The sequence below is a fragment of the Astatotilapia calliptera genome, chromosome 18, assembly GCF_900246225.1.
Source record: "Astatotilapia calliptera chromosome 18, fAstCal1.2, whole genome shotgun sequence".
NCBI lineage: Eukaryota > Metazoa > Chordata > Actinopteri > Cichliformes > Cichlidae > Astatotilapia > Astatotilapia calliptera.
The window spans coordinates 15,625,224-15,651,346 of record NC_039319.1 but is presented as its reverse complement, the minus strand read 5'-3'; the positions used below and the strand labels follow the sequence as shown (position 1 = coordinate 15,651,346).

The window sequence follows — 26,123 nt, the reverse complement described above, 5'->3', positions numbered from 1 at the left end:
CAATGACAAAACAGCCAGTAAACACACACAGAGAAAAATGACTACAAGCAAAAACATGACAGAAAAATATAAAAACACGAAACATGAAAAGAACAATGACCAGATCATGCAGCAGTAGTGGAAAACTTTATTTTCATTTAAAGCCTGTTTTAATCATATATTCATATAATTACAGGCATCTCAAACGATTAATGCAAATATTTTGATAGCAATACTCGATGTGCAAAACATAATTACTATGCTCCCTAGCGCTGACCTATGATAATAACTATGTATACAATTTAAAGCAAGTCGTCCTTTTTAAATTAAAGTGTAAAAGTAAGAGAAAAAGAAAAGAAAAAGTGATCAAAAAAGTAAAGAAAATATAAACCAATATAGCTGCAGCCCCACTGCATAATTTAATAATTCTAGTCTGTAGCGCCCTCTTGTGGTGCAACATCAAACGTGTTTCTGCGCTGAGACATGGATCAAAACATGACAGGAAACGACTCTGCGTCTGCCTCCTGAAAATCTTATGTATGGCAGCACGCAACCTAAAAAAAAATCTGTGTATTGATTCACATTGTTGGACTTTTCTCACCATCGATATTTGGTACAAATATTCACACTCAGATTGGACTTTTAGTGAATGTATCCTCTGAAATCCAGGAGAAGATAGTTCTTGATGAACTTGGGCAGATCGAGCTTTGGGACCACTTTGTGTACCCGGCCTTCCAGGAATCTCCTGAGACTGCAGCGAGCCAAGTGTTGCAACGAGCGAGGAGTCATTTCCAGGGAGAAGACTGACTCATAAAATTCTTTGTGTTCCTTTTTTGGACAGAAACACACAAAAAATAGATTTAACTGATGAACTGATACTAGATTGATGGCTCTATATTGATGCTTTGATATTCTGAGTTTAGTTTTGCAATCAGCTTATATTAAAAAATAGCTTTCTGAATATAAAATAATGATAAATTACTTAATGTTCTTTTCATTTTTAAAAGCCCTCATATTTATAAGAAACTACAATATTTTTCTCTACCTAAGATGGGTTGAGATGGGTCACTTTAAAAGTATTAATTTAAAGACAATGAAGACTAAAACATTTAACTAAACATAATAATAATAATAATAATTAAAAAATGGTAAACCTAATTCATAATTTCACATTTAAAAAGCTTGCCTTAAACACCTCCTCTGACACGGACTCAACCCAGGTGTCCGTGACTTTGAGGTGACTGTAGGCATTCAGGAGAACCTCAACAGTGCGTGGCGATTTGGAGCAGTGCATCAAAACCTGCAAGGTGCATCACAACTCAGAGCAAAGCAGTACGATTTAAACAATCAACATTTAAGTTCACGAGCAAGCATGTGACTCCATAGAACTGAAGAAATAAAGTAATTAAACACTTGTGAAATGAACAGATTGGTCTTCCCTCCAGGGGTTTAACTGGAAATTATGCAATTAGTGCTAATTAATCTCCTATTAACACTTGCCTAATTAGGAACCAGGCATTTTGTGTAGTGCACGTGGGTTCACTGATAGTTGTAGTCTGTTTCCCGCTGAGAGTGCAACACTTCATGTTGTGCCATGAGATGGTAATGATTTGAATGTGAAGTTGTGAAGTCTGGAATATCGCAAGGAACAGTGTAGTGTTTCAAAGAAATCTTAGTCAAGGTGTTACATGTGCAGTACTTGCTAATTATGCAAAATGAGCCACCTTGATGAATAATTGGCTGTAGCCGTGATAGCATGCTTCTCCACACGTTTTATTCTGATTCCATGTAATATTCAAGCATTTGGGTCCCTACCTTCGGAAGAGCACCGGGCCACACCCGAATGGAGCCGTGGTTGAGCAGAGAGCGGACAATCCTCTCAGGACTATGGGAAATCTTGTAGGCCACCACCTTCAGGATGTTGTGCATTGGAGCTTCACCTCCATAGTCCATGTTGTTAACACAGGCCCCATTTTCCAGCAGCAGATCCACTATGTCTGGGTTCGCATTCTTACAGGCCATGTGCAAAGGAGTGCGTTTGTCCTGTTCCTCAGTGTGGATGTTGGCCCCTGCGTTTATCAGTATCTGACACACCTTGAAATAATTACGGAGATCCTGTGCCTCCTGGGGCTGTGAGCAAGCAGAATTGATGGAGGTGAGACCCTCATAGTTCTGTTTGTCCACAGCAGCTCCATGACGCAGGTACAGCTCAGTGTGGTCTGGGAGGCCATTCCTGGCAGCCACATGGAGAGGAGTGTCATATTCATCTACAGTGCAGCCGTTGATTGCAGCTCCATACTGAAGGAGATACTTGGCACATCTGCAGACAGGATTAATAGAATCAGGTAGATCAGTTGTTCCTACACTTCAGATTTTTTTTCCCTTTCAGATTCAAAGGCATTTTAATGCATTATGCTTTTTGTCAGCTGTTTATATTACAGCAAAATTTACAACTAGGGGCAGCAGCAGTCCCAAATTTAATATATTTTACTGTCACTTGTAGCTTCACCTCCTGCTCCTGGAATATGTAACTCCTGAAGGAGGAAATGACAGAAACAACAGAATGTTTACTCTGCAATAAATACACCTTTTGCTCAGGTAAATATACTCAGGGGTTTTGTTTGCTTTTATATAACCTTGCAGCTACAAGGATACAAGTTCAAGTACTGGTGCTTAAGAGTGACTGAACTAGATGAGGAATGAAAATACCCTTACATAGTTTTACTGGATTTCACTTACTCAAGGGATTCAGGGCTTGTACAAACATGCAAAGGCAGAAGGCCGTCCTCTGAGACAGCATTGGCATTGGCACCGTGCATCAGCAAGAGTTTGGCACACTCTGGTTGGCAGTTTTCACAAGCCTCGTGCAGCGCAGTGGTGCCGCCAGGTGCTAGGTCAACATCTGCGCCGCGCTGCAGCAGGAGCCTCAGGCAGTCCGCGAAGCCTCGGCCAGCTGTGATGTGAAGCGGTGTCGTCAGCTCCTGCTCATAAGTCAGTGACCACAGTCCTGCCAACAGGGAGCAAAAGTGTCATGAAGCCAACATTGAACTCAAGCCATAAAGTATATATGTCACATATATGCTTCAGCAGATATAGTATACAGCAGGGGTGACAAAAATAAGGCCTGGGGGCCAGAATAGGTATGGCAAGGCTTCAATCCAGCCCAGGGGATGGCTTTTGGAAAACATTAGATAGGGAAAACATTTTTGGAAATTCAACTGTATTTTTATATGTTTTACAGCTTTTCCCGCTATAAACTAATAGACATAGTTAAGTAATAGATAAAGAATGAAATGACAGAGAAGTACCTGTTTTTCTTGGTTAAAACATAAAACTTTCAGTGGAACAAAAACCTTAGGTTTTTAAATACATGATAGTCTGAGCTACCAGGCATTTTTTTGTACTTTTACACATTTATCATGCGGGAAAAACTGAGATGTCATGTTGAAACTACACTTCTTTATCTTATATTAAGGTACCTCTGGGATCAGATGTTTGGTTAAACATCCTTACACTGACAAAGTTGAGTTTCACCCGTCTCGCCCACTTAAAATCAAAGTGGACTGTATGTAACCCTCAATGTAATTTGACATCCCTGGTATACAGCGTAACATTTTAATGTACTCATAACATGTTTCATCAAAATCTAGTTTAACCTTGCTGATGCAAGATTAAACATAAAAATTAAGGACCTACTCAGGCCTCTGTAGTTAAATCTAAAGTTCTTCCACTCCTCCAAGTTGCTGGTGTCATAAATTGCATCAATAAGGTAGCCATACTCATCATCATCCACGATACCGAGGATAGTCAGCTCATCGCCCACGAGCAAAGAGTTCCAGAACTGCAGGATACAACCTGTAGCCTTGGCTGTGGCGATCACATCTTCTCTGTATTTCTTTTGTTTGCGCCACTTCACTCTAGGTGCTACGTAAGCCATATTACAGCGAGCTAATTTGTTTTTAAAATGTATTAGTTGTGAGGTTTCTCCTGAAGCACCACTTATGCAGGTTGTTTGTGCAGACAGGGCTATTTCAGGGAGGTGTTATGTGATATTGTGCTTGACCCTTTGAACCAGTGGCATGAGAGCCAATGACTGCATTGCATGTAACCTGCCTAATTATCCAGCTAATACAGTTTTGCAGTCTAAGAAATTAGAAGTGACACATTATTTCGCAACAACAAAAAAGTCCTTCATGATGTTTTGCCAGTGACGAAACAAGTTATTGAAAACGGACACTGACTCAGTCTTTAATGGAAGGGTCACAACTGAATCTAATGGATTGTCCTGTTGCACAGAACAAACAGATGACTCGCAGGTCTGATTATGTGGTGGGCATATGATGGTTTCTATAAATAGCTCTTCGGGTTCTGTGGCTATAAATATTGCATTGATTTATTGAGCGAGAGGCGCCAGATGCACGTTGCTCAGCAATGCACAGCAGTGATTTCTTTATATGTTTTTGCCTTTAGTTTTTTCGTGAAATCACAGGAAATATCGGTTGTGTTCAAACCATTCTGATTTTGGATGCCAATCTCGAGAAAATACGGTCCGATTCATGTGACTTCTTAGATCACTGATGAAGACAGATGTTGTCTCTTACCTTCCCCTCTGGCAGCCCAGCGCATTTCCCCTCCCTGTGGCTCAATGATGAGGTTTGCTGTGGATCCTCTAGGAAAAAAGTGCTGCATAGCCTCCAGGTCTCCTGTATACAAAGCATTGTGGATGACCACATCGTGGCAGACAGCTGGTGGCAGGGACTTCAGCAGTGCTCTGTTGTTGGCCTCCTTCTTCAGCATATAGCTACTCAGATTATGAGAGGCAAGTTGCCTGCTGTACTTGTATCTCTCTAGCGTGTCCTTGTCAAGTTCAAGAGAACGCAAGGCCATGGACGTGAAGACAAAGCTGCCTCTCGACATGCTTGTTGTGCGATATGTGTATGATTATGTCTAACAAGTCCCTTCTCTCTGTTTCTGTTGTTATTTCACTCTCTCTGGCTGATGTCCACTTTGTACCCGCCGGCTGTTCACAGGGTTGATTCACCGAGTTGTTTTGATATTCGGCATGAGACCCTCCCTGCAGCGTGACAAGTAAATGCTATTTTTATGTCTCACACGCAGCCACTCAAACCTCTCCTGTTTGCCTCCAGCAAAGTTATAAAGTCTCTCTGTTAGGCTGCTAGTATCAAACCCAGTGCATGCTGTTTTAAAAGTAATACAATGTTTACTAAAATTACATGTAATTTAGCAAAACTTTACCAAAAGGAGGCTTAAAAACTACTGATTTTCAGTGTGGTTCTTTCAACTTTTCCTACTTTAAATCTATTGAGCATAATAAGTCTGAAAAGTCAGTGGATGTGAACCTTTTTGTCCACTGTTCACCTTCACTGTTTTAACAAAAAAAAAAAAAAAACATGTTAAAAAATAAAAAATCTCCAGACCTATAAGGTCAGATTTTGCCATGACATTTTTCTTAGAGGAAGAGCAAATAAGAATGCCCTATTTGTAAGCCCCTGAGTAGCTAGCAGAATGCCTTTTTCAGCTCAGTATTTTTTTTCCAAGAGCTTTAATGGATTTTATGTATCCACATGGCTCCCTGCATTAGAACATTAGGCTGAATGACTGGCAACCGCTGTGTCACTCTGCCCCACGTGTAGTGTTCTGATGGCGGAGGGACGGCACATAATTAAGCCTCTTAAGCCTACTCGCTAGGCATCTGACAAACATCTCTTTTGACTGATGAACAACCATTTTCCAGTAGTAGAAATTCTACCCAGCAGAAAAAAACTAAACAAAACAAAAAACCCAAAACAAAACAGATCTCACAGCTCTGTAGACACCAAGGATGGAAGGGTGACCTTCAATTTGACACCATCACCATCTAATTTTAGCAGTATTTGATACATTGCGTATCAAAAACACACTTTTTAAGGTGTATTTATCCGCCTTCATGTTGGAGTCTATTAAGATGCCTGCAAGCTCTGCGGAAAACAAAGTTTGCGCCACAGGTGGAGAAATACACGATATTGGCGAAGAGGTTTTACCTTCTTTTCTACTCGAAAACACAGAGGCAGAGCCGCATCTCATCTATACCTTAACGACTGTTCTGGTATGGAAATCAAGGTCATTTATTTTATGTTACAGTTGGTAATAGATGCCACATTAAACTGAAGGCGAGTAAGAGTTTCAACTTTGAAAACACACATTACCAGAGAGAGACTAGGAATATTGTTTTTGCGGCTGGAGTACATCCTTTTAAATGATATACATAATGAGTTTATAATATGCATCTGGGCTACCTCCTCTCTACTTTGATGTCTTCCAAATGGCCCGGGTGTCATCAGCAAAACATGTAGGCACTTTCCCGCCTCATTGACTCCCAAATGTATTTTAAATATCATTCCTGGTAACGCAATTATTTAAAACGCTGAACTAAACACTTACTAATGGGGAAAAAGACAGCCACTTCGATAAATTCATTTCTCAAATGGTGGGCATTCGTGTTTCCTTTTTTCCCCCCTTTTCTCTCTCTCTGTGAAGCGGAGGCAACTCTGATGATAACAAAAAAACATCAGCAGCAGTAACACCCCCTGCCCTCACAGCCCCCTGTGGACATATTAAATCTATGGTTTCCTCACATTACCCACCAGTAGCTGCCTCTCCAAGGCTTTCTGCATTGTGGTCAACCACCTTCCTATCCCAAGGCAGTCAGTAAGAGGCTGGACATCAGCAACGGCCCTGATGAGCGCGAGGCACTTCATTTATGCAATCATAGGCAATTAGTTCCCTCTGATTATGAGGCTCTTAATGCTATTTTGAGTACTGTGTGCCACAGTACTACAGAAAGAAATTAAACTATAGCCCTCCCTCCACACTGAGCAGTCATTTAATATACTGGGAACATAATGAAATGTACACAGTAATTACAGTAATATTAAATGCTAATGTGTTTGCAATTGGCTCTGCTGTTAGCTTAAGAGAGTCAGAAAGACCGTCCAAGTTTAGACATGGATCAATTATCCATCAGGTGTTTCTTATCTTAGTGGTTTATGTGTTATTTCATGTTATTCCTATCAGAAAAAGCGAGATCAGTGCCTGAGCAACTCTGTGCTGGTTAATACGCTAGATACACATTTCAGCACATGCCTGCCATGAAGTTTGCATTCAGGTCGTGGAACAACTGATAAGAGATGATAGGCAAGTTTAATTGGCTATTGACATTATCTAAAGACAAGCTAGCTGTTGCACTTACTGTATGTATTTTCCGATTTTAATCCGGGCTCACTTGTTCTAATTTTCCTTGTATCATACTATAGTTCATCCAGTTGTATTAAGCTAGGCACACACAATCTGCTTTGCATATTTCATACCATTAAACATCTTGGATAACTAATCAGCAATGCTTTGCTTCTATACATGTGACACATAAAAGTCTACAACTGGGCTTAGGTGAGGTTTCCTGTTTGCAAATTTTCCTCAAATCTCATCACAATGCTTGAGATGTTGGTGAAGAACCTAAATGAATTTATAGAGCCTTGAATTGAACAGTAGCCCCATACCATTCAGTGGAAGCATGATTACTTTTTCTGTATTCTTTCAGCCCTTAGCCCACTACCTATAATGTATTGTATGGGTCTTTGCAGATTCCAATTGTCTCTCAATGCACTGATCACCACGCAAATAGCCCTCTGTTTCATCATGACAATTGAGAGGTTCATATTTCAACCTAATAGTCCTGTATAACTTTAACCATCTATCACAACCTCATTTCATTGCGGTTGCAGTTAATACGCGCTTCCCTGCCAAGTGGAACATTTTCTAATGATGCACTCTCACATGAAAACAAGGCAAGTCATCCCAGGCTCTGCATCACTCACTAATGCACCCATCCATAATGTGTTCATAGCAGTCTGCCTAAAGGAGACAGCGATGACTACTACTAGGCATGGGCATAAGAGGGGATATGGGGAAGAGTGCAAGACACAAAACCTAAATGGCCACGATTATTATGAACAAAGTCACTGCCATTAAAGGCCGTATCACCCTCATAATAACGTCTCTAGATTTCATATCATTACCAAGAATACTAGGAAATATCTGAGATGGTATCTCAACAATAACAGTCAGTGGCAACCTGCATTATCACAGTAAGTCTGGCTTTGTGGGACGTTGATAAGTGCAGTCTAATAGGTGTATGTAAAGCCCGATGTAAACACCATCCTAATTAGAGAGACCTTTATCAGTTCCTCCGCTTTATGCAGATTGAACTGGTGCAAACGCTAGTGTCATTATCCTGTAATCAAGTAGCATTCAGCTGATGGTGCCGTCTCTTAAAAACCTGATTATAATGCATAACAAGGACACAGTGTTGCTTTATCTCCTCTGTTAGTTTATAAATATTTCAATTTTAAGGATGACCTAGCCAGATAAAGATCTTGCAGAGGTTTGCATGAACTTCATCATAAGTGAAAAGATTGCTGTATTTTAAAATATAAGTAAACAGAGGGCTAGTGTGTATTTAGTCAAAAACAACACAAAACAAATGTTGACAACATACCAAACTTCGAAACTTATAAACACCACTAAGTTTTCCTTCAATTAAGTAATTGCTTTTATTTTATAAAATTATCATCTCATTTTTTCCATTATCATGATGGACAAAATTTCAGAAATAACTTTTAAAAATTATTTCTTTTACTTTTTTTTCTTCTATTTTCTCGTAGCTGGACAGACAATCCGGAAATGAGTTCAAATGATTAGTGACCAAAACCAAAGACACTTTTTTTGTTTCAGTACATGGCATAAGTCAGCATACACTCACACATGTTAAATAAACCTCCCTTCATTCTTTCATCGTCGTCAGGGTTAACAGGATGACTTGCTAGCTAGCTAAGCTATAGTTTAGCTAATTTTCTAACGTCACTTTTCATAGTTACAACCGCCCAGGTGCTTCTGATAATATCAAAACTGTTATGACGATGATGATGACGATGTCTGAAGTGAAAAAGAGACTATTATTTGTGGTCGTACAGACTATGAGGTCTCGAATCATAATAGAAAGTATACGTTAAAAAATCAAGGCGATATTACCTGGCAGTGATCAGGTTCAAGTTTACATGGTGAAACTGGAGACACCTGTTTAAGTGCCCACCTGTGCCTGCTGCTGTTGTAATCTGCATCTGTAATCAGAAAGAAAGTGTGATGTCATGTTTTAATCAGAACCATGTTTTCAATAGGTTTGTTATGGACGGCATCCAGCAGACATATAGATCCATACATTAGACTGTACCGGTGAAATATGGCAGACCTCTACCACACCATGTTCGCTCATTGTGGTAAGAGAAAATTCGCTAATGGAGCTTAATTTGGACATTCTTGATATATAGAAATATTCAAGCTCCCCGACAAAACATGATAGCATTCAGTGCACTAATGGGTTGCTAAGGTAGAATTTCTAAAGGGTTATTGCTGTTGTATTGACTTTATTGGCTTTTATAAAAGTTATCAAGCCGGTGAAAGGAATGTTAATGTTTAAATGCGGAGTGCTACTGGTTTCCAAATGAGTAATTTCTAGTTTGCCATCACACTGCGGTATACAACTTATGCAAGGATGAAATGCACAAGTCCCCTTTGAAGGTGCATCTGAACGAGATAGATCCAATTACCCCATCTAGTGGCGACACCAGCCACGATGGCTTTACTTTATTTGGGGGGGGGGGGGAAAGAAAATAGAAGATCATGGCTTTGTGAAATATTTTAATGACCAGCTTACAAATCTGCCAACTCTCAAGTTTAAATTCCTCAACATAACGCACTGGAAGTTTTCACTTGGAGCTGGTGTACTTGGTGACGGCCTTGGTTCCCTCAGACACGGCGTGTTTAGCCAGCTCCCCGGGCAGCAGCAGCCTCACCGCAGTTTGCACCTCTCTGCTGGTGATGGTGGAGCGCTTGTTGTACTGAGCCAGGCGGGACGCTTCTGTGGCAATCCTCTCGAACAGGTCATTGACGAAGGAGTTCATGATGCTCATGGCTCTGCTCGAAATCCCCGTGTCCGGATGAACCTGAGGGCAGGAAGAAGGGTTGCCATGCAACTTAATTAGAGGACAAAGAAAACCGAGGCAGCCGTAAGGTTCGTTGCGCCTTTCTTCTTCTTCTTCACCCACCTGTTTCAAAACTTTATAGATGTACATCGCGTAAGTCTCTCTTCTTTTGGCTTTTCTTTTGGCTTTTTTCTCAGTTGAACTCTTCCCCTTCTTTTTGGATACGTCGTTAGTCATGTTAACTAGTCAAAACTGCTATATCCACTTATTCAGGAGCGGTTATCCCAAAGCTTGGCTGACGGGCAGCTGCTTATGTAGCGTGCCTTAATTAGTCATTAATTTACTTCACCTGGTTTGCTTCTCTAGGCTAGACTGATAGACATCAAAGTATAGCCAAATACTGACCATGAGAACGGTTATTTATCACAATAGTATTATTCCTTTTTTCCTTCGTATTCTGTGTTTTAGTGGCTTTATTTATTTAGTTTTACATTTTTTATTGCAAGTGGAAGTAGATTTCTATATTTAGGATGTTGCGCCTAACAATGGTGTCCACTGGGTGGCGGACTTGCATTAGTTTTAAAGACTCGACATGCGCTTGAAAGCGGATTTCTATACTTGCTTTTGATTTAATTGCAATCCACTTTAATCTTCCTTCTGCCTCGTGGGTCATTAAATGTACCAAACATGTGGATGCTATTAAGCATCATAACATTTATCAACAACACCTCTGAGTTCCATTTGCAGTCATATCCAGTGTTTAGGTGACAATCAGCCAGACATGTAAGGTTATACGGTTTTCCGATAGATTAATGCGCACTGTGTTTATTAAAAATGCATGCCATTATGCGCAAGGTTGAATTAAAGCTTTAACCCCAGCCCCAAAGCCCAGAGTTCATTTTGTTCACAGTAGTATTTTTTAGTGTGACAAAATTAACTCTGCACTCTTAATGGGGCACAGTGGTGCAGAGGATTGGACTGCTGCAAGAAGGCTCGGTAACCCCAGGTGGCCAGCTGGCAGTCTTTTTGCCATCTCCTTGTACCTGTGAAGGTTTCCCCTAACCGCACCACTCTCCTCCCACAGTCCAAAATATGCAAGTTAGGTTTACTGGTGCGGCACGGTGGTTAGCACTGTTGCCGCACAGCAAGAAGGTCCTGAGTTCAATTCCACCATCAGGCCAGGGTCTTTCTGTGTGGAGTTTGCATGTTCTCCCCGTGTTTGTGTGGGTTCCCTCCGGGTACTCCGGCTTCCTCCCACCGTCCAAAGACATGCAGCTTGTGGGGATAGGTTAATTGGATAATCCAAATTGTCACTAGGTGTGAGTGAATGTGAGTGCGAATGGTTGTCTGTCCCTGTGTGTTGGCCCTGCGACAGACTGGCGACCTGTCCAGGGTGTACCCTGCCTCTCGCCCTATGACAGCTGGGATAGGCTCCAGCGCCCCTCACAACCCTGAAAAGGGTAAGCAGAAGCAAATGGATGGATGGAGGTTTACTGGTGACTCTTAGTTGCCCAGTCTCTTTGTGGCTGTACTCCACCAGTGCTTTAAAGATAATAGAGCAGAGTGAATGGATAGATTGAAAAAAAAAAAAAAATTCAGTGTGATGCTAATGATTGTTTCCTGCCACACCCATCCATCCTTTTGACCTCTCCGGACATGTCCCCTTTCACATGTCAGAATTTATGCTTCAGCTGAACTTTTACAAATGCAAAACTTACATTATTTATGATGATTTTCATGATTACTGCTCTCATTAGCAAACAGAAATCACGTGTTTAAATATAGACTGCTGTACTAACTGTTGAAATTTCCTTTTTCTTTGTGTTTATTTTGAAAAACTTGAAATGGAAAACTTTTCATTTGAGGAGTAATACGACTATTACTGCCAGAAGTAAGGACAAATTAATGGTAGCAGGTAATAGAAGTGAGCCCATAGGTTTTTCACTCTTCTCTTTTAATGTTAAATACTGAATACAGGGAGTGCAGAATTATTAGGCAAATGAGTATTTTGTCCACATCATCCTCTTCATGCATGTTGTCTTACTCCAAGCTGTATAGGATTGAAAGCCTACTACCAATTAAGCATATTAGGTGATGTGCATCTCTGTAATGAGAAGGGGTGTGGTCTAATGACATCAACACCCTATATCAGGTGTGCATAATTATTAGGCAACGTCCTTTCCTTTGGCAAAATGGGTCAAAAGAAGGACCTGACAGGCTCAGAAAAGTCAAAAATAGTGAGATATCTTGCAGAGGGATGCAGCAGTCTCAAAATTGCAAAGCTTCTGAAGCGTGATCATCGAACAATCAAGCGTTTCAGTCAACAGGGTCGCAAGAAGCGTGTGGAAAAACCAAGGCGCAAAATAACTGCCCATGAACTGAGAGAAGTCAAGCGTGCAGCTTCCAAGATGCCACTTGCCACCAGTTTGGCCATATTTCAGAGCTGCAACATCACTGGAGTGCCCAAAAGCACAAGGTGTGCAATACTCAGAGACATGGCCAAGGTAAGAAAGGCTGAAAGACGACCACCACTGAACAAAACACACAAGCTGAAACGTCAAGACTGGGCCAAGAAATATCTCAAGACTGGTTTTTCTAAGGTTTTATGGACTGATGAAATGAGAGTGAGTCTTGATGGGCCAGATGGATGGGCCCGTGGCTGGATTGGTAAAGGGCAGAGAGCTCCAGTCCGACTCAGACGCCAGCAAGGTGGAGGTGGAGTACTGGTTTGGGCTGGTATCATCAAAGATGAGCTTGTGGGGCCTTTTCGGGTTGAGGATGGAGTCAAGCTCAACTCCCAGTCCTACTGCCAGTTTCTGGAAGACACCTTCTTCAAGCAGTGGTACAGGAAGAAGTCTGCATCCTTCAAGAAAAACATGATTTTCATGCAGGACAATGCTCCATCACACGCGTCCAAGTACTCCACAGCGTGGCTGGCAAGAAAGGGTATAAAAGAAGAAAAACTAATGACATGGCCACCTTGTTCACCTGATCTGAACCCCATTGAGAACCTGTGGTCCATCATCAAATGTGAGATTTACAAGGAGGGAAAACAGTACACCTCTCTGAACAGTGTCTGGGAGGCTGTGGTTGCTGCTGCACGCAATGTTGATGGTGAACAGATCAAAACACTGACAGAATCCATGGATGGCAGGCTTTTGAGTGTCCTTGCAAAGAAAGGTGGCTATATTGGTCGCTGATTTGTTTTTGTTTTGTTTTCGAATGTCAGAAATGTATATTTGTGAATGTGGAGATGTTATATTGGTTTCACTGGTAAAAATACATAATTGAAATGGGTATATAATTGTATTTTGTTAAGTTGCCTAATAATTATGCACAGTAATAGTCACCTGCACACACAGATCCCCCTAAAATAGCTAAAACTAAAAACAAACTAAAAACTACTTCCAAAAACATTCAGCTTTGATATTAATGAGTTTTTTGGGTTCACTGAGAACATGGTTGTTGTTCAATAATAGCATTATTCCTCAAAAATACAACTTGCCTAATAATTCTGCACTCCCTGTATATTTCAGTCTGGGCTGGTGTAAATGTGTGATTGTGGCTGTTTGCTTAGTAGTGCCGTGTTTACATCTCTAAGCTTGTGTTTGATCCTGGGCTCTTTCCATCCCCGATACATGTAAGCTTTTCATGCTGATGATTAAGATTAAATGTTTATGCTCCAGGCCTGTATTTATTCCAGGTATTGTTGTTGTTGTTTTATCTGGAATGAAAAGTTTACCGTCCAAATTGGCCTTCAGCATGTGATCTATTCATTAAATAGGATATTCAAGGACGAGTTAGAGCCAACGTGATTATAAAAACATATCAGCATTTGACTTTGTCTTTAAAGCAGTGCGGTTACTTTTTTTATTCTTTGAAATTCTCAGCATTGTTGCATCTTTATGATTTTAGTTGGAAAATATTTTCTCCATATAGCAATAAGATATTTCCTAGCACTGGCACGCTAGTGAACGTGTTAGACAAAATTGCAGTCGAAAGCTTTATCAATCTTGTCTGATCCGTTTGTGCATACTGGAGGTCTTAGCTTCTGTATCAACAGCAGTTTATCTGTTTGATCGATGAGCTCCAAGGTACAGGAAGTAAACTGAATACAAATGATTCACATACAAATCTCTCTAAACGGCGTAGCACCGTGTTATGCTCATTTATTTCCATCATAACAAAGCTTTCTACAGCCTTAAACATGTTTGAAGTGACATTTGAAATACATACAATTTATTTCCTTATAGGTGTCTACAAAATGTAGGTAAATTTGCTTTTCTGAAATAGGCACTTTAGGTTGCTTAAGGCAACTGAATTCTCTAATGCTTGAAAACTCTGGACTACTTTTTAAAAAACTTGAATCTGCAGTTCTGTCAAGTGGTATCTGCTCATCAAAAAGCATACATAATTTATATATAGCGTTCAGCTAAAACATTAAAGTCACCGATAGATGATGTAACATTGCATTGCATTGTCTGCTAGAAAACAATGAGCATTTGTGTGGATGCGACTGACTACCCACCTAAATATTGCTGCAGACCAAGCATGCCTCTATGGCAAAAGCGCTCCCAGGTAGCAGCAGCCTCCCCCTGCACGATACTGGGTTTGCACCTCACAGCAAAAGCTGCAAAGCATCCAGCTCCAAAAGATCCAACTTGATTGAGCTTCCATACGATGCTCTAATGACGATGATGATGATGATGATAATGATGACAGGTTTCACAGAGGGCCCACTTCACAGCCACACTACAGGAGACGCCCAGAGGTCTAGTGTCCTGTGTCCAAGCTGTTCTGGTGGAAATTAGACAGTATTATGCAATATGAAAAAAAAGTGTATTGCAGAAAAAAAAAAATCCATACTATTTAACTTCACCCCCAACTGGGTGTGGCAGGTAGCTGCCCCTCCCTGTATCTGGTCCTACCAGAAGTTTCTTCCTGTTAAAAGGAAGTTTTTTCTTTCCACTGTCGCCAAATGCTTGCTGATAGGGGGTCATCCGATTGTTGAGGTTTTCTCTGTATTATTTTAGATCTTTACCTTACTATATAAAACAACTTGAGGCAACTGTTGTGATTTGATCGTGCTACAAATAAAACTGAAGTGAACTGAATTAAAATTGAATTGAACTGAGCTTAAGGATTTACTCTTTATCACTGAACAGATGTCGTAGATTTAAAATTGTCTGTCTTTCTTTTTCTGTTTGAAATTTGCACATTTGTGTTAATCAGTGAATTCTCAGTGTTAACACAAAGTGTTTGAACAGAGCCAAATTTCTTCATAGTGCTGCATTATGCCAGTACTTATTCCAGAGTCCAGGAATTTGTCTTTTCCTGTCGCAAGCACACATTGAGCAGTAGCTTACATATGAATCGGCTTTTATCTCAGAATAGCATTTATGCAAGGTCATTTGCAGCAACTGTCACCGATTAAGTAGCAGCCATTGGATGAGAAGGCCATCTTTTTGTTTCTGTTGTTTGACAGATTTTTGCTGCTGAACTTTTGCAACTCAGAAGAAAAGATGAGAAAAAAAGGTGAATCTGTCTGACTGTCACATACAAAAAGTGAGATGTTGTTCTTTTTTCTTCTTCTTCTTCACAGTTTAATGTTGCTTAAGGCTTTGAAACATATTTGTTTTATTGTATTCTTTTCTATAGAGTTTGTTGCCCCTTAGAATGAAACTCGGCTCGATATCTGCAGTTATTACAGCTCATGTTGTGTCTCAATGATGTATACAAATACATCTGTTTCTGTGAGCATGCCCACACTTTCATTTTGCAGTCATTGAATGAGCAGTCCAAAGCCTTGATAACAACACAGCATTGTGCTTAACATTGGTTATAAAGTCTTAACCCCCACCCTGAAAAAGGCAAGACTAGAAAAAAAGTTCAAACGTTTTGACATAATTTGTCTTATCTAATGGGTAACCTCTGGGTAACATGTGGAGGTGTGTGTGTTGTGGGTGGGTGAGGGGGGGTTTGTTTTACACAAACAAAGTGCGAATAGTTTTAGGTTTAGTGCTATTAAAGGAACTGTACCAGGCTTATTAAATTATTGAGATAAAAAATGTGAATGGAGACCCAGTAAATACTGAATCTTACAGTGCCTACTTATTTAAGCTATTTTTATAGGTTTGTTGTGTTTAACTTATTTGTTTTTTCAACTTTAACTTTTTTAACTTTTATTTGCTGTAACAAGAAATGTCCTAGCTTTGAATAACTCTTCTCTTATCTTGTCTTAATGAAGAGTACATAGCCTGAAGTAGAAGGATAATTTCCAACATTACTCATGTGTCTGCTCTGCAGTGGGCTATTTATCATTAGATGGTTACAGTAACACCATATTTCTGCTGCATTTATGAAATTATAGAACAACAATAACTAAAATTGTGTACTTTTTATTACGTAAAGATGAGAACTGTTGTGAAGTGGAGGAAAAATGTCCTGTTTAGAGTGACTTTGCCAAAGCTCTAGAGCTACTTTGTAGTTAATCAAATGAAAAGGAGGCTGGTTTGATATCCAGTAGAGCGATTAGCAGTACGATACCTCTGAAGATACTAAAAGTAAACAAACAATATGAAAGTTTCAGTTTCATTTTCCAACTGCAGATCAAGCAGACCAGCAGCCAGTGTGAGCAAATAAATGTGTCCAAACACTGTGAAATCCTCTGTTTTCCTCCATTACTTTTTTGTAAAATTCATAGTTAGAGGGACTAAAGAAGATTTTATGTGCCTACATCCATACTGCCTGCTGTAATTGAGGTTCAGCAAAATTAAGAGGGTGTTTTTCATAATCATGTGATTCTGTTTTTTGTAAAAGCTACAGGGAGGGATGGACAAGAGAGCCTTAGATTCATTTTGACCTCTTAGTGTGTTGATCTGAGGCAATGGTTCACCAGCCGAGTATCAGTTCCACCACAAGTTGATTTCCAATCCTTTGCAGAGATTTCAGTTTCCAAATCTTCGTTCCATGCATTCAGCTTAGATTGTGAACTCTGGTATGAAAGAGCAGATTATAAAATTGTGATGCGATTCCTTCTTTTAAACAGCCCTCTGTTGTGACATTTTCAGCAGGTGTTAGTGGAGATCCAGTATGTGAATTATGTTGAAGCTCTATAAAGCTTTGCAGCTGTAGAAAGTGAAAAATGCTTTCTATTCAGATTAAAAATGCGTCTCGGTTATTGAAAAGACATGATAACATCAGAGTTTGGATGATAGAGATCTTAAATCTTTCCAAGCCCTTAAGAAGCCCAGCATTTAAATGTAGCATCTGTTCCTGCGGGGATGAAAAAGCGGTTACTCCATATTCTGCAGTGTTGTGACAAAGAGTTTGGCTCTTTAACATATTAGGTTTCAATCACATGTTTTAACAACTGAAGCACCAATCTGCTTTTGCACTTTTTGGCTGTTTAACTATTTTTAGCCAAAAAAACTAACTCTGTTACATTTATTGACTTTGTTCTTATAGTCACAGTAACATTGTTACAAATGTGCTTGTGCCAACTTTCGAAAACTGTATATTGGAAAACAAAGTGCTTAGAGGCTGGGATCACACTTTTAATCTAATCAATAGTTCAGGGTCTGTTATTATGTCTTCATCCTGGCACTGCCCCCTCCAGTGCAGTGTTGCATCTTTGCTTCTCATTCTTTACTTAATGATATATGCGCTCTTAAATGTCATCTGCTTTAATACCGTGTCCAGTTGCTAACAGGGTAATCTGTTCTCAGAGGTGCTTGCCAAATCTCCATAACTTGGGCACTGCATAGAAGGACTTGCTGTAATTGCTCTTTTTTTTTAGCTCTGCATCATATCAGGGCGGTTTGCTTGTCATGGGAATTTTTTGCTGAACTGTCGTAATTATAGCTCATTACTTAATGTCCAGCACCGTTTAGAGTCACATAAAGTGGCAGCTGTAATCACGTGCTGTTTTCACATTTATTGTCAGACCAGGTAAAGCTGTGTTAAGAGTACTCTGAAGATTGCCAAAGGTTTTGCAGCCTCGTTCTCATGAATGAGAATGAATCAGTGTTTGTGACTGTGTATACATTTTAATCTAAACTCTTACAATCATCCCAGTGATCTGTTACAGTCAGAGCACAAATAATAGAAACTATTTTCAGTAAGTCTTCCAGGCGGATGCATTTGGTCACATTTCTGGCAGTGCTGCAAGCTTTTATGGACGAATATACAACACATTCGGTTTGAGTCCACAAAAACAAAAAACAATATATGGAACTGTAAACTAGATATCTACCATTTGAATGAAGTATTCTACCGTATATAGAAAAATGGAGGAATATAGATTATGACTTAAAGCTTAATTGTATCACACATTACTTCATCATTTTTTGTATATAATGAGAAAACAGGTTCTCGTGATCGCTAGTAAGCAGTGTTTATGACACAGACACATTATATTGTGTCCCTTATGGTACATAGTCCAAAGCCCAGAGGTGCTTGGGGCCTGGAAATTTTACAGAACATTAGTTAATAGTTTAAAGTCAAATTCAAAGGCTCCTTCAAAGAGAGTACAGTGCTTAGTAGTGCCTTAAATATTACTCTTCCTAATTAATATTCACTGCATTATGCTGTGCATTCTACCATCCACTTGAAAGCCAATTACTTCTGAAAAGTCTCCCACTTTCATGCTGCAACTGCAACAACAGGCTTACCTGCTAGTGTGAATTTAGGTTTGTTAATGTTAACACAGGATGATGTTATCAAAATATAGAAAATGGAAATAAATACAGTGTGAAAAGCATTTGCATTTTCTGAGTGTACGTCGAAAAGAGAATGCAGATGTATGCAAAAGTGATGATGAAAATCACTATAAGATAAATACTGAATATTTATTGAGGTGTGTACGAATGTTTCTATGTTTATTCCATTAAGGGTGATTCATCTACTTTAAATTCTAATCAAGAGGATTTAAATCTATTGAGGTTTTAAATGATTGTTTGGTTATAGTGAAAATATGTCAGTATTGTTGCTGTTGGTGTCACAAAAGTTTCACTTTAATGTTTTCTGTTTTTCTAATACAAGTGAGTGAAGGTAGCAGTGGTGCAGATCTTCAACAATCTAATGACATGATTTGATTTGTTAGTGCCGTGATTTCATTCAGAGTCACATCTCGATTCAAAAGGATACTTCATGTCATGTAGAGCATAGGACCCTATGCTCTACATGACAGTACATTTAGAAAAAAACGTATTGCTTCTGTGAAAGGATGGCTAGGAGAAAGCCCTTTCTCTCTAAGATCATGACAGCAGGGCTTAAGTTTGCAAAGTTGCATCTGAACAAATGATAAGACTTCTGGAACAATGTCCTTTGGGGAGACAAGACCAAAATGAAGATGTTTGAGATGTATGCACAGTGCCACATTTGGCGAAAACCAAACGCAGCATATCAGCACAAAAACCTCCTACCAGCTGTCGAGCACAATGATGGAGGGGTGATGATTTTGTGATGATTTGATTTGCAGCCACAGGACCTGGGCACCTTGCAGTCACTGACTCCTCTGTATACCAAAGTATTCTAGAGTCAAACATGAAGCCGTCTCTCTGACAGCTGAAACTTGTCCTGGGTTTGGGTACATGAAGAATCAGGGGAAAAAAGCGGATGCTGTTCTGTCAATGTTCTTTCTCTGCTAGTGGACAACAGCTTCTCTTCTTCTGCATAGGTACTTAGGGAAAGCCATCATTATCCAAAAGGCGTGCAGATGCAGGGCTTTTGAAGCAAAACACAATATATAGACAGTTTTTGTTTTGGGTTTTTTTTGCTTGTCACAGTTTGTGGGAGTTTTTTTTTTTTTAAGTGCATCAGTTTGTGTTCGACAGATTGTTTCATTAGGTAGTGCTCAAGTTCAGTGCCCTTCTCCACTAATCTGTCATTGTTGTGAAATGTTTACGAAATGTAACTATTTGCACAGTTAATTATGAAGTCATTAAATGTGAAACAGTCCCAAATTCATTTTAAAATATTGCTTTTCCACCTTGTTTATTTGAACAAGGGTTTTTTTTTTCTTTGTTTTTGTTGTTTTTTTGGTGTTTGGGAATTAACTCACAATCACAGAAAATAAGAATCACAGTTCTAATGTATTGCATTTTTTCTAGCCATTATTTTAAAAAAGTAACATTTCATCACATTAACAAAAGCCCAGCCCTTGCAGAGGAGGTTGGGTGTTGTTGCTGAACATGTGTTTTTCTACATATTGTCTTATCAGCAAACAGCAGAATTGGCTGTTTTTAGTGCAGGGACTACCACATCTAATGCTCCCTGCATCCATTATGATTTAATGCTTTCCTGTCACTTTACACAAATATGTATAAAGTACCAGAAGCATTTAGCCAAATTCCTACTTGATTTCTGTTTCACGCAGTAATTTGACGCCTCGGTGAAGGATTTTTTAGTTTGTTAGTGACTCTCACCTTGCAGTCATTGAGTTGCCTAACCCTGCTCTGTGAGTGAAGCCATATTTAAACTCAGTGAAGGTCTCTAATGCTAAAGCACCATCCATCAATGTGTTTTTTAGCACATTAATCATTATCAGTTCTCACTGTGAATGCAAAGGGGCGCAGCTGAATCGTATTCATTTTCAAATATTGAGACAAGCACAAACCGCTTCTTTATCCAAACATCTTAATCAAGCTAATGACATTTTGACAAGCAATAAAATGAGACAAATACAGACGTGTCATGATGTTATGAGTTATTAAAGTGGCTTAATCTTGCTCTTATATTGTGGTGGGAAAAAAAATGCAACTGTCTTGTAGTTTGGAAATTGTTATATTGTAGATTTTGTTTTGGTAGACATGTTCAAAGCCTGTGTTGTGATGGGTAGATTTTAAAAGTGCAACAGCCTGTCACTTCAGGCATCATGTTCCATTTCCTTCTGCGAGCATTTTTAAAATTCCATCTCAGCTTTGACAAATGTCTTTTTTTGTGGGTTTATGTGAAATGTATACCTCTGTAGTACTCTGGCTATAGGTTCCTATGGGCTCCACGGTTGCCAGGACAGGATATTGATGCCTAAAGGGCTGTGGTCTCATCCCTGGCAGTCCACCTATTGTTAAGATAATAAGTGATCCCTGAGTAGCCAATGAGTGATCGTCTTGTTTGGTTCCAGGAGAAATTGAAGGGCTTGTCAGAATGGTGAGGTGAACTTTTGACCCCACAAGAAAAATCACCAATTTCATTACTGGTCAAGCCTAAACTGTAATTATACACACAACAAATAAATGTTCCAGGACTGCTGCAGAAAGACTCTGAAATGCTTTGGGATTTTTGTATTGCTTGAAGCAAAAAGAAAATGTATATATGTGCTATATATGTATGTATGTGTGTGTATATATATATATATATATATATATATATATATATATATATATATATATATATATATATAAATGTCTTTTTGTTCATTTTTAAAATAACTTTTTAAAATTTTTGTTTTATTTTTTATATATAAAAGACAAAATGGAAATCTCATCGATGACTGGATTAATACTCAGTTATAATTATATTAGGTGGCTTGGAAGCCATTTTTTCACACTTTACTTGTTGACATCGTTATAAAAAGGTTAACATGTGGAAACTTCTGGAACACCATTGAACTCTTAATATGTGCATCGATGCAGTAAACAACCTGTGGCATTGTTTGAGAAAATGGTTGATGACACAGTGACTGGACAGTAGGTAGGAGCAGATTAAGAAATAATAACACAGTGATGGTGATGTCCAGATTGAGAGACTCCCCCTGTGAGCACAGAGACACAAACAAAGCAGCCATTCAGCAGTGGAATGGATCCTGACTACTAAAGAGGAGGAGAGAGAGCGAGAGAGAGAGAGCAAGAAATGGGGGAGTGGTGGGAGAGAGAGAGGGAGAGAGAGGATGCGAGAAAGAGAGTGAAAGGCTCCACACGGCAGAATATAAATCTGTATGTTAACAGGACTAAAGCTTGGGGTCTTGGAGCGGCTTTAGCGGTTATGCTGGTGGGGGGTGATCGTAAAGCGTCAAGAGGTGGTCATCCCTATTAACTGAAGATCTGTGCAAATAAGGAAGTGGAACCCGTGGAATCTGTGAACGCCGGTTGTCAAGCACACTGGTGGGCTGGTGGGAGGTCTCTGACCCCCTCATTTTCATTTCTGGAAGAAAGGAGAAGCGCAAAAAAGCAAGGTGGCAGCGAGGGACCAGTGAGCCATTTCTCTCTTTATTACCTTCATTCACAAAACCATTGCATCCCATTATCATAGCGATGTAGAGGCATTCTCTCCGATTGGAGGAGGAAGGGTCCCATTGACTGCTCAGGCTTAGCACCTCTCTCCAAACGCTAGCCCTTTTCATTGCAGTGCCCCCCCCTCATCTCTCGCCTCTATCCTTACGCCTGCTATATTCTCTGTTCTTTCTTTTCTTGTCCCTCGTATTCTTCCTTTTCACACGACTCAGGAATCAGGAGGCATTGCGTTTGGGTAGAAGTGGCTGTTTCTGTCATTGTGTTTGGTGCCGTTACAAAGGACAGCTGAGCAGGGAGTGTGAGAGACAGCTTTGGAGATAATAAAACAGAAGCCTGAAAGAACAGGGGAGACCTGGGACTACAAGAACAGCTCAGTGGAATGCGAACTGTCATGAAAAGAAAACTGTTACAGAGACTGGCAACCCTTTTAAAGGTGGCTATTTATTGAGACCGTTACCACTTCTTGAGGGAATAAAGAAGCAGTGTGGCAAACCAACACTGCTGGTTGGTTTCTGCTATTCTTGTTGCTAAGCAAAGTCTCTAACCTGAAGTTCTTGGGGTGACAGTGCTGAGCATCACTCTACAGCCATGAAGGGAAGCTCAGAGGAAAGCATAGAGAGCGTCAGGCCCTCCAACCTGCAAGCTTTTGCTAACATGTCCACCCTACATGGCATGAGTCACATATTCGCTTATGGGCACATGACATTCCGCCAATTTCTTTGGACGCTTTCTTTCTTGGGTTCACTGGGCTTATTGATGCTGGTCTGCATGGATCGGGTGTCATATTATCTGGAGTATCCTCACGTCACTAAGCTGGACGAGGTGGCGGCAACAAACCTCACCTTCCCAGCAGTTACCTTCTGCAACCTCAATGAGTTCCGCTTCTCCAAAATCACCAAGAATGACCTCTATCATGTGGGAGAGCTCCTGGCCCTCCTTAATAATAACTACCAAATAGCCAACCCGCACCTGGCTGAGCCTGAAGTTCTGGCCGCCTTAAAGGATAAGGCAAACTTCCTGAACTTTAAGCCAAAACTGTTCAACATGACTGATTTCTATAACCGAACTGGTCATGACATCAGTGACATGCTGCTGCAGTGCACCTTTCGAGGAGAGGACTGCCACCCGGGGAACTTCACCACAGTAAGTAGCCAGGGGTTCTTGTGCTTGTCCTTTAAGCTGCTGTAATCCTATCTCGTTTCCTGCTCGTTTTGATAGTCTGCCGCTTTATTTTGAATCTGGATAAGTTTAGACCCAGTTTCAATGTGACTTTGCAGTTTACTTGGAACAGATGTCTTGCTTTAGTTTGTGTTTTTACTGCTCTATAATGTTATGAATTATATCTTTAATAAGGATAAGGTCCTGAGGTGAGATACTGCTATTACTTGCTCAGTGATCTCAGAAGACAGTTTGATTTCCAAGAATACAGAAAACATATGTAGTGTGTGTGTGTTCATCTTGAAGGAACCTATATTTTCCATTATGGGGTTCATTGAGGTCAGATACACAGTTTAAGTGCACGTAAACCTTTGTTTGTGCAAATCAGACACTTTAGTCACAGTGTTGAAATTAAGCCTCCTAACTGATTATTATTTTGCAGCTGTTTTGTATTCAAATGTTCTCTGTTGTTGCTCTGAGTGATCTGTTTTCAACAAGTAATTTCTCAATTGTCACTTAAAACAATGCAATGTAACAGATTTATTTTTGTTTAATTTGAGAAGTTGTTCAGGAGAGGTGTTCTGATGCCGAGCTATCACCAAGCATCCATACTCTGTGCTTTGATTCATTCCACACTCCATTTGGCAGTCACACACAAACTCTTCATTTACTATTCGGTATGAATGAAATTCACTAAACTGTAAAGTGCCCTTCTGCTTGTGTGGTAATAGGAGACCCTCATTCATTTAAAACATTGTGTATAGTTGGTAGGAAAGGGAACAATTGGAAAGTCATTTACAGTACATATGCTTGGTTCAGCCATTTAGAGTGACAGACTTAATTATTTAAAGCAGAGACCTGGATCCAGGTAATATGAAATAATTGCCTTGTCCAGATGTTTAAATCTGTCAGGTGAATCGAGTTGACTGGAAATAAATTGTAAGAGTGGAACAAGTAGGCAGTTTTGTCTGGCATCAGCTGATGCAATGATGTCTCCTCAAAGATCTGAACACACCCAAGGACTGCAGCTGCGTTACACTGTGAAATGTGTCTGCATGTTCTTAAAGAGTGACTCCTGCACAGGCAATGTGTTCTTACTGTTTTTCATTGTGGTTTACTGGAATCCCAGTTAATTATTGTGATTAATATTATGCTCTAAGCATTTTCCATATAAGGCAACCTGTGATCTCCCTGTTTGCTGTTGTCTAGTGCGTTGATGCAATTTCAAGCTTAATCAGCCTGTTTAATTGTTATTAGCTCATTTTGTCTGAGTGAAAAACAGACCCAAAAAGCAGCAGGGAAACCTTGGCTTGGTCTGGTGTAGCCATTATTTGATATAAAGTAGACTTCTGTACATGGGCCAGTGAATAAATAAACAAATAGGTGCAGCCTAGGGATAAGCTGCAATATTAGCTGTCTCTGTTTCACTCCCATTTCCTTATTTTAAGGTATTTTACTATTCTCAGAGTGCCCGTGTCCTTTATTCCATCTCTTGCAGTGCAGGTTTGATAGAGTAATACTTAACTTACACTGAACTTGCTAATCTTTCAGTTGAATCTATCCACTCGGAAAAATATGATTGCTTATCTATGTTGTATCTTTAATCAACCCTGAAATAACCCCCTCCCTTCAAGATGTCCAGTTTTTAAGTGAGTGATGGCACTATCTTCAGAGTCAATCATACTTCTTCTCTGCTGAAGGAGGAGATAAAACCCAAATGTAATATTGCCTTTCAGGCTTTCTTCTTTTCAATTTATGTCGCAAATATTGCGAACTGGGAATGTCTCCATTTACATGTTTGTTTCTGAGCAGCACTCAAGAGTGTCTTGAGAAGCAAATCGTTCATGGGAAGCTAATTGCTGTTGTACGGGTTGATTGAAAATGCTTGCGGCATCAAATGAGCTGTTAGAAAAATTTAATAACTTTGGTTATGCTGCACGTTGGTTTTTCGTTGCCAGGTAAGTACGGCTGATCCAACAGTAAACTTCCACTTGGCTGAGGATAGGTGTGCCATATTTAAGCAGTCTTATTTGTATCCATTAATCACTTTTGTATGTTGTTTGGATGGACCGGTCAAAGCAGTGCAACAGCCCTCGGCTGTGCTCTGAGTGGTCTGTCAGGACTTGGATGGGTGACAGTATGCCATACCCATCTAGCAGAGTGTTTGTTGCTGTATCTTAGAATCATCTCTCACAAGTAAGTGCAGAAACTGCTTCCTGCTCACTAATAGAGTGACTAAGTTCATAACCTGCTTCAGTGCACTGGATGCTGCGAAAAGACCCAAATTAATCATCAAACTCATAAAGCAGGTTTGATTAGGCTGGCTTGATATCATAATATATCATCATTGAATTTATTTGTTTTTTTCTTTTTAAAAATCAGTATTGTGGTGGCTGTAGCTTATATTCAAATTCCCCCCACAGACATGTTGAGAAGCAGATTTACAATGCAAAGGACAGTGGGAGTGATGAGCTTTGACCTTGAATAAATGAAGGAAGAATCCCATTAAGTCCCGGTGATGATGCAGTTGGGAAACAAAGCATTCAAGATGTTTTGCATTGTAATGGATTGATGGGCAAGAGGAGAATGGTAATTTGTATTTTGAATACTATTAAAAACTTTAATCCCTTGTAATGATTTTACGAGGCATATATTAACAGTTTTGCAAAGAATTTGGATTCTTCTTATTTCATTGTTTCCTGCATTTAAAATTTAA

The 26,123-nt window shown here is 39.8% G+C and overlaps 3 protein-coding genes across 5 annotated transcripts in view; 1 reads left to right on the top strand and 2 right to left on the bottom strand.

Moving 5' to 3' along the window:
• Positions 1–113: 113 nt before the first annotated feature.
• On the bottom strand, positions 114–9,647 carry asb10 (ankyrin repeat and SOCS box containing 10). 3 transcript variants are annotated; one of them, XM_026150191.1, is made up of 7 exons: positions 9,266–9,647; positions 9,067–9,155; positions 4,581–5,053; positions 2,719–2,986; positions 1,795–2,299; positions 1,166–1,279; positions 114–807 (listed from the first exon to the last, which is right to left on the bottom strand). In XM_026150191.1, the coding sequence occupies exons 3-7, from the start codon at positions 4,894–4,896 to the stop codon at positions 622–624; spliced, it is 1,389 nt and encodes a 462-aa protein (XP_026005976.1). In that variant the 5' UTR covers positions 4,897–5,053; positions 9,067–9,155; positions 9,266–9,647; the 3' UTR covers positions 114–621. The 3 variants fall into 3 exon arrangements, with proteins under 3 accessions (XP_026005976.1, XP_026005979.1, XP_026005978.1); XM_026150194.1 differs by having other exon boundaries at positions 4,581–4,682; XM_026150193.1 differs by lacking the exons at positions 4,581–5,053; positions 9,067–9,155; positions 9,266–9,647 and adding an exon at positions 3,676–4,105.
• Positions 9,648–9,715: 68 nt separating this feature from the next.
• On the bottom strand, positions 9,716–10,327 carry h2bk1 (H2B.K variant histone 1). The gene is made up of 2 exons (XM_026150196.1): positions 10,140–10,327; positions 9,716–10,037 (listed from the first exon to the last, which is right to left on the bottom strand). The coding sequence occupies exons 1-2, from the start codon at positions 10,251–10,253 to the stop codon at positions 9,801–9,803; spliced, it is 351 nt and encodes a 116-aa protein (XP_026005981.1). The 5' UTR covers positions 10,254–10,327; the 3' UTR covers positions 9,716–9,800.
• An 11,550-nt stretch (positions 10,328–21,877) lies between these two features.
• asic1c (acid-sensing (proton-gated) ion channel 1c) overlaps positions 21,878–26,123 on the top strand; it is a 106,132-nt gene continuing 101,886 nt past the window's right edge. Inside the window, exon 1 of the mRNA XM_026150189.1 lies at positions 21,878–23,392. Coding sequence (XP_026005974.1) covers positions 22,838–23,392 — 555 coding nt within the window. The 5' untranslated portion in view covers positions 21,878–22,837. The remainder of the gene's footprint in view (positions 23,393–26,123) is intronic.

Excerpts from the sequence above, each read along its gene's own strand:
- asb10 (XM_026150191.1), bottom strand. The coding sequence starts at position 4,896 with ATGTCGAGAGGCAGCTTTGTCTTCACGTCCATGGCCTTGCGTTCTCTT. Across the intron at positions 1,280-1,794 it reads GGCCCGGTGCTCTTCCGAAG|GTTTTGATGCACTGCTCCAA; the intron begins GTAGGGACCCAA and ends TGCACCTTGCAG. Across the intron at positions 808-1,165 it reads TGTCAGAGGAGGTGTTTAAG|GAACACAAAGAATTTTATGA; the intron begins GCAAGCTTTTTA and ends TGTCCAAAAAAG.
- h2bk1 (XM_026150196.1), bottom strand. The coding sequence starts at position 10,253 with ATGACTAACGACGTATCCAAAAAGAAGGGGAAGAGTTCAACTGAGAAA. Across the intron at positions 10,038-10,139 it reads TCTATAAAGTTTTGAAACAG|GTTCATCCGGACACGGGGAT; the intron begins GTGGGTGAAGAA and ends TCCTGCCCTCAG.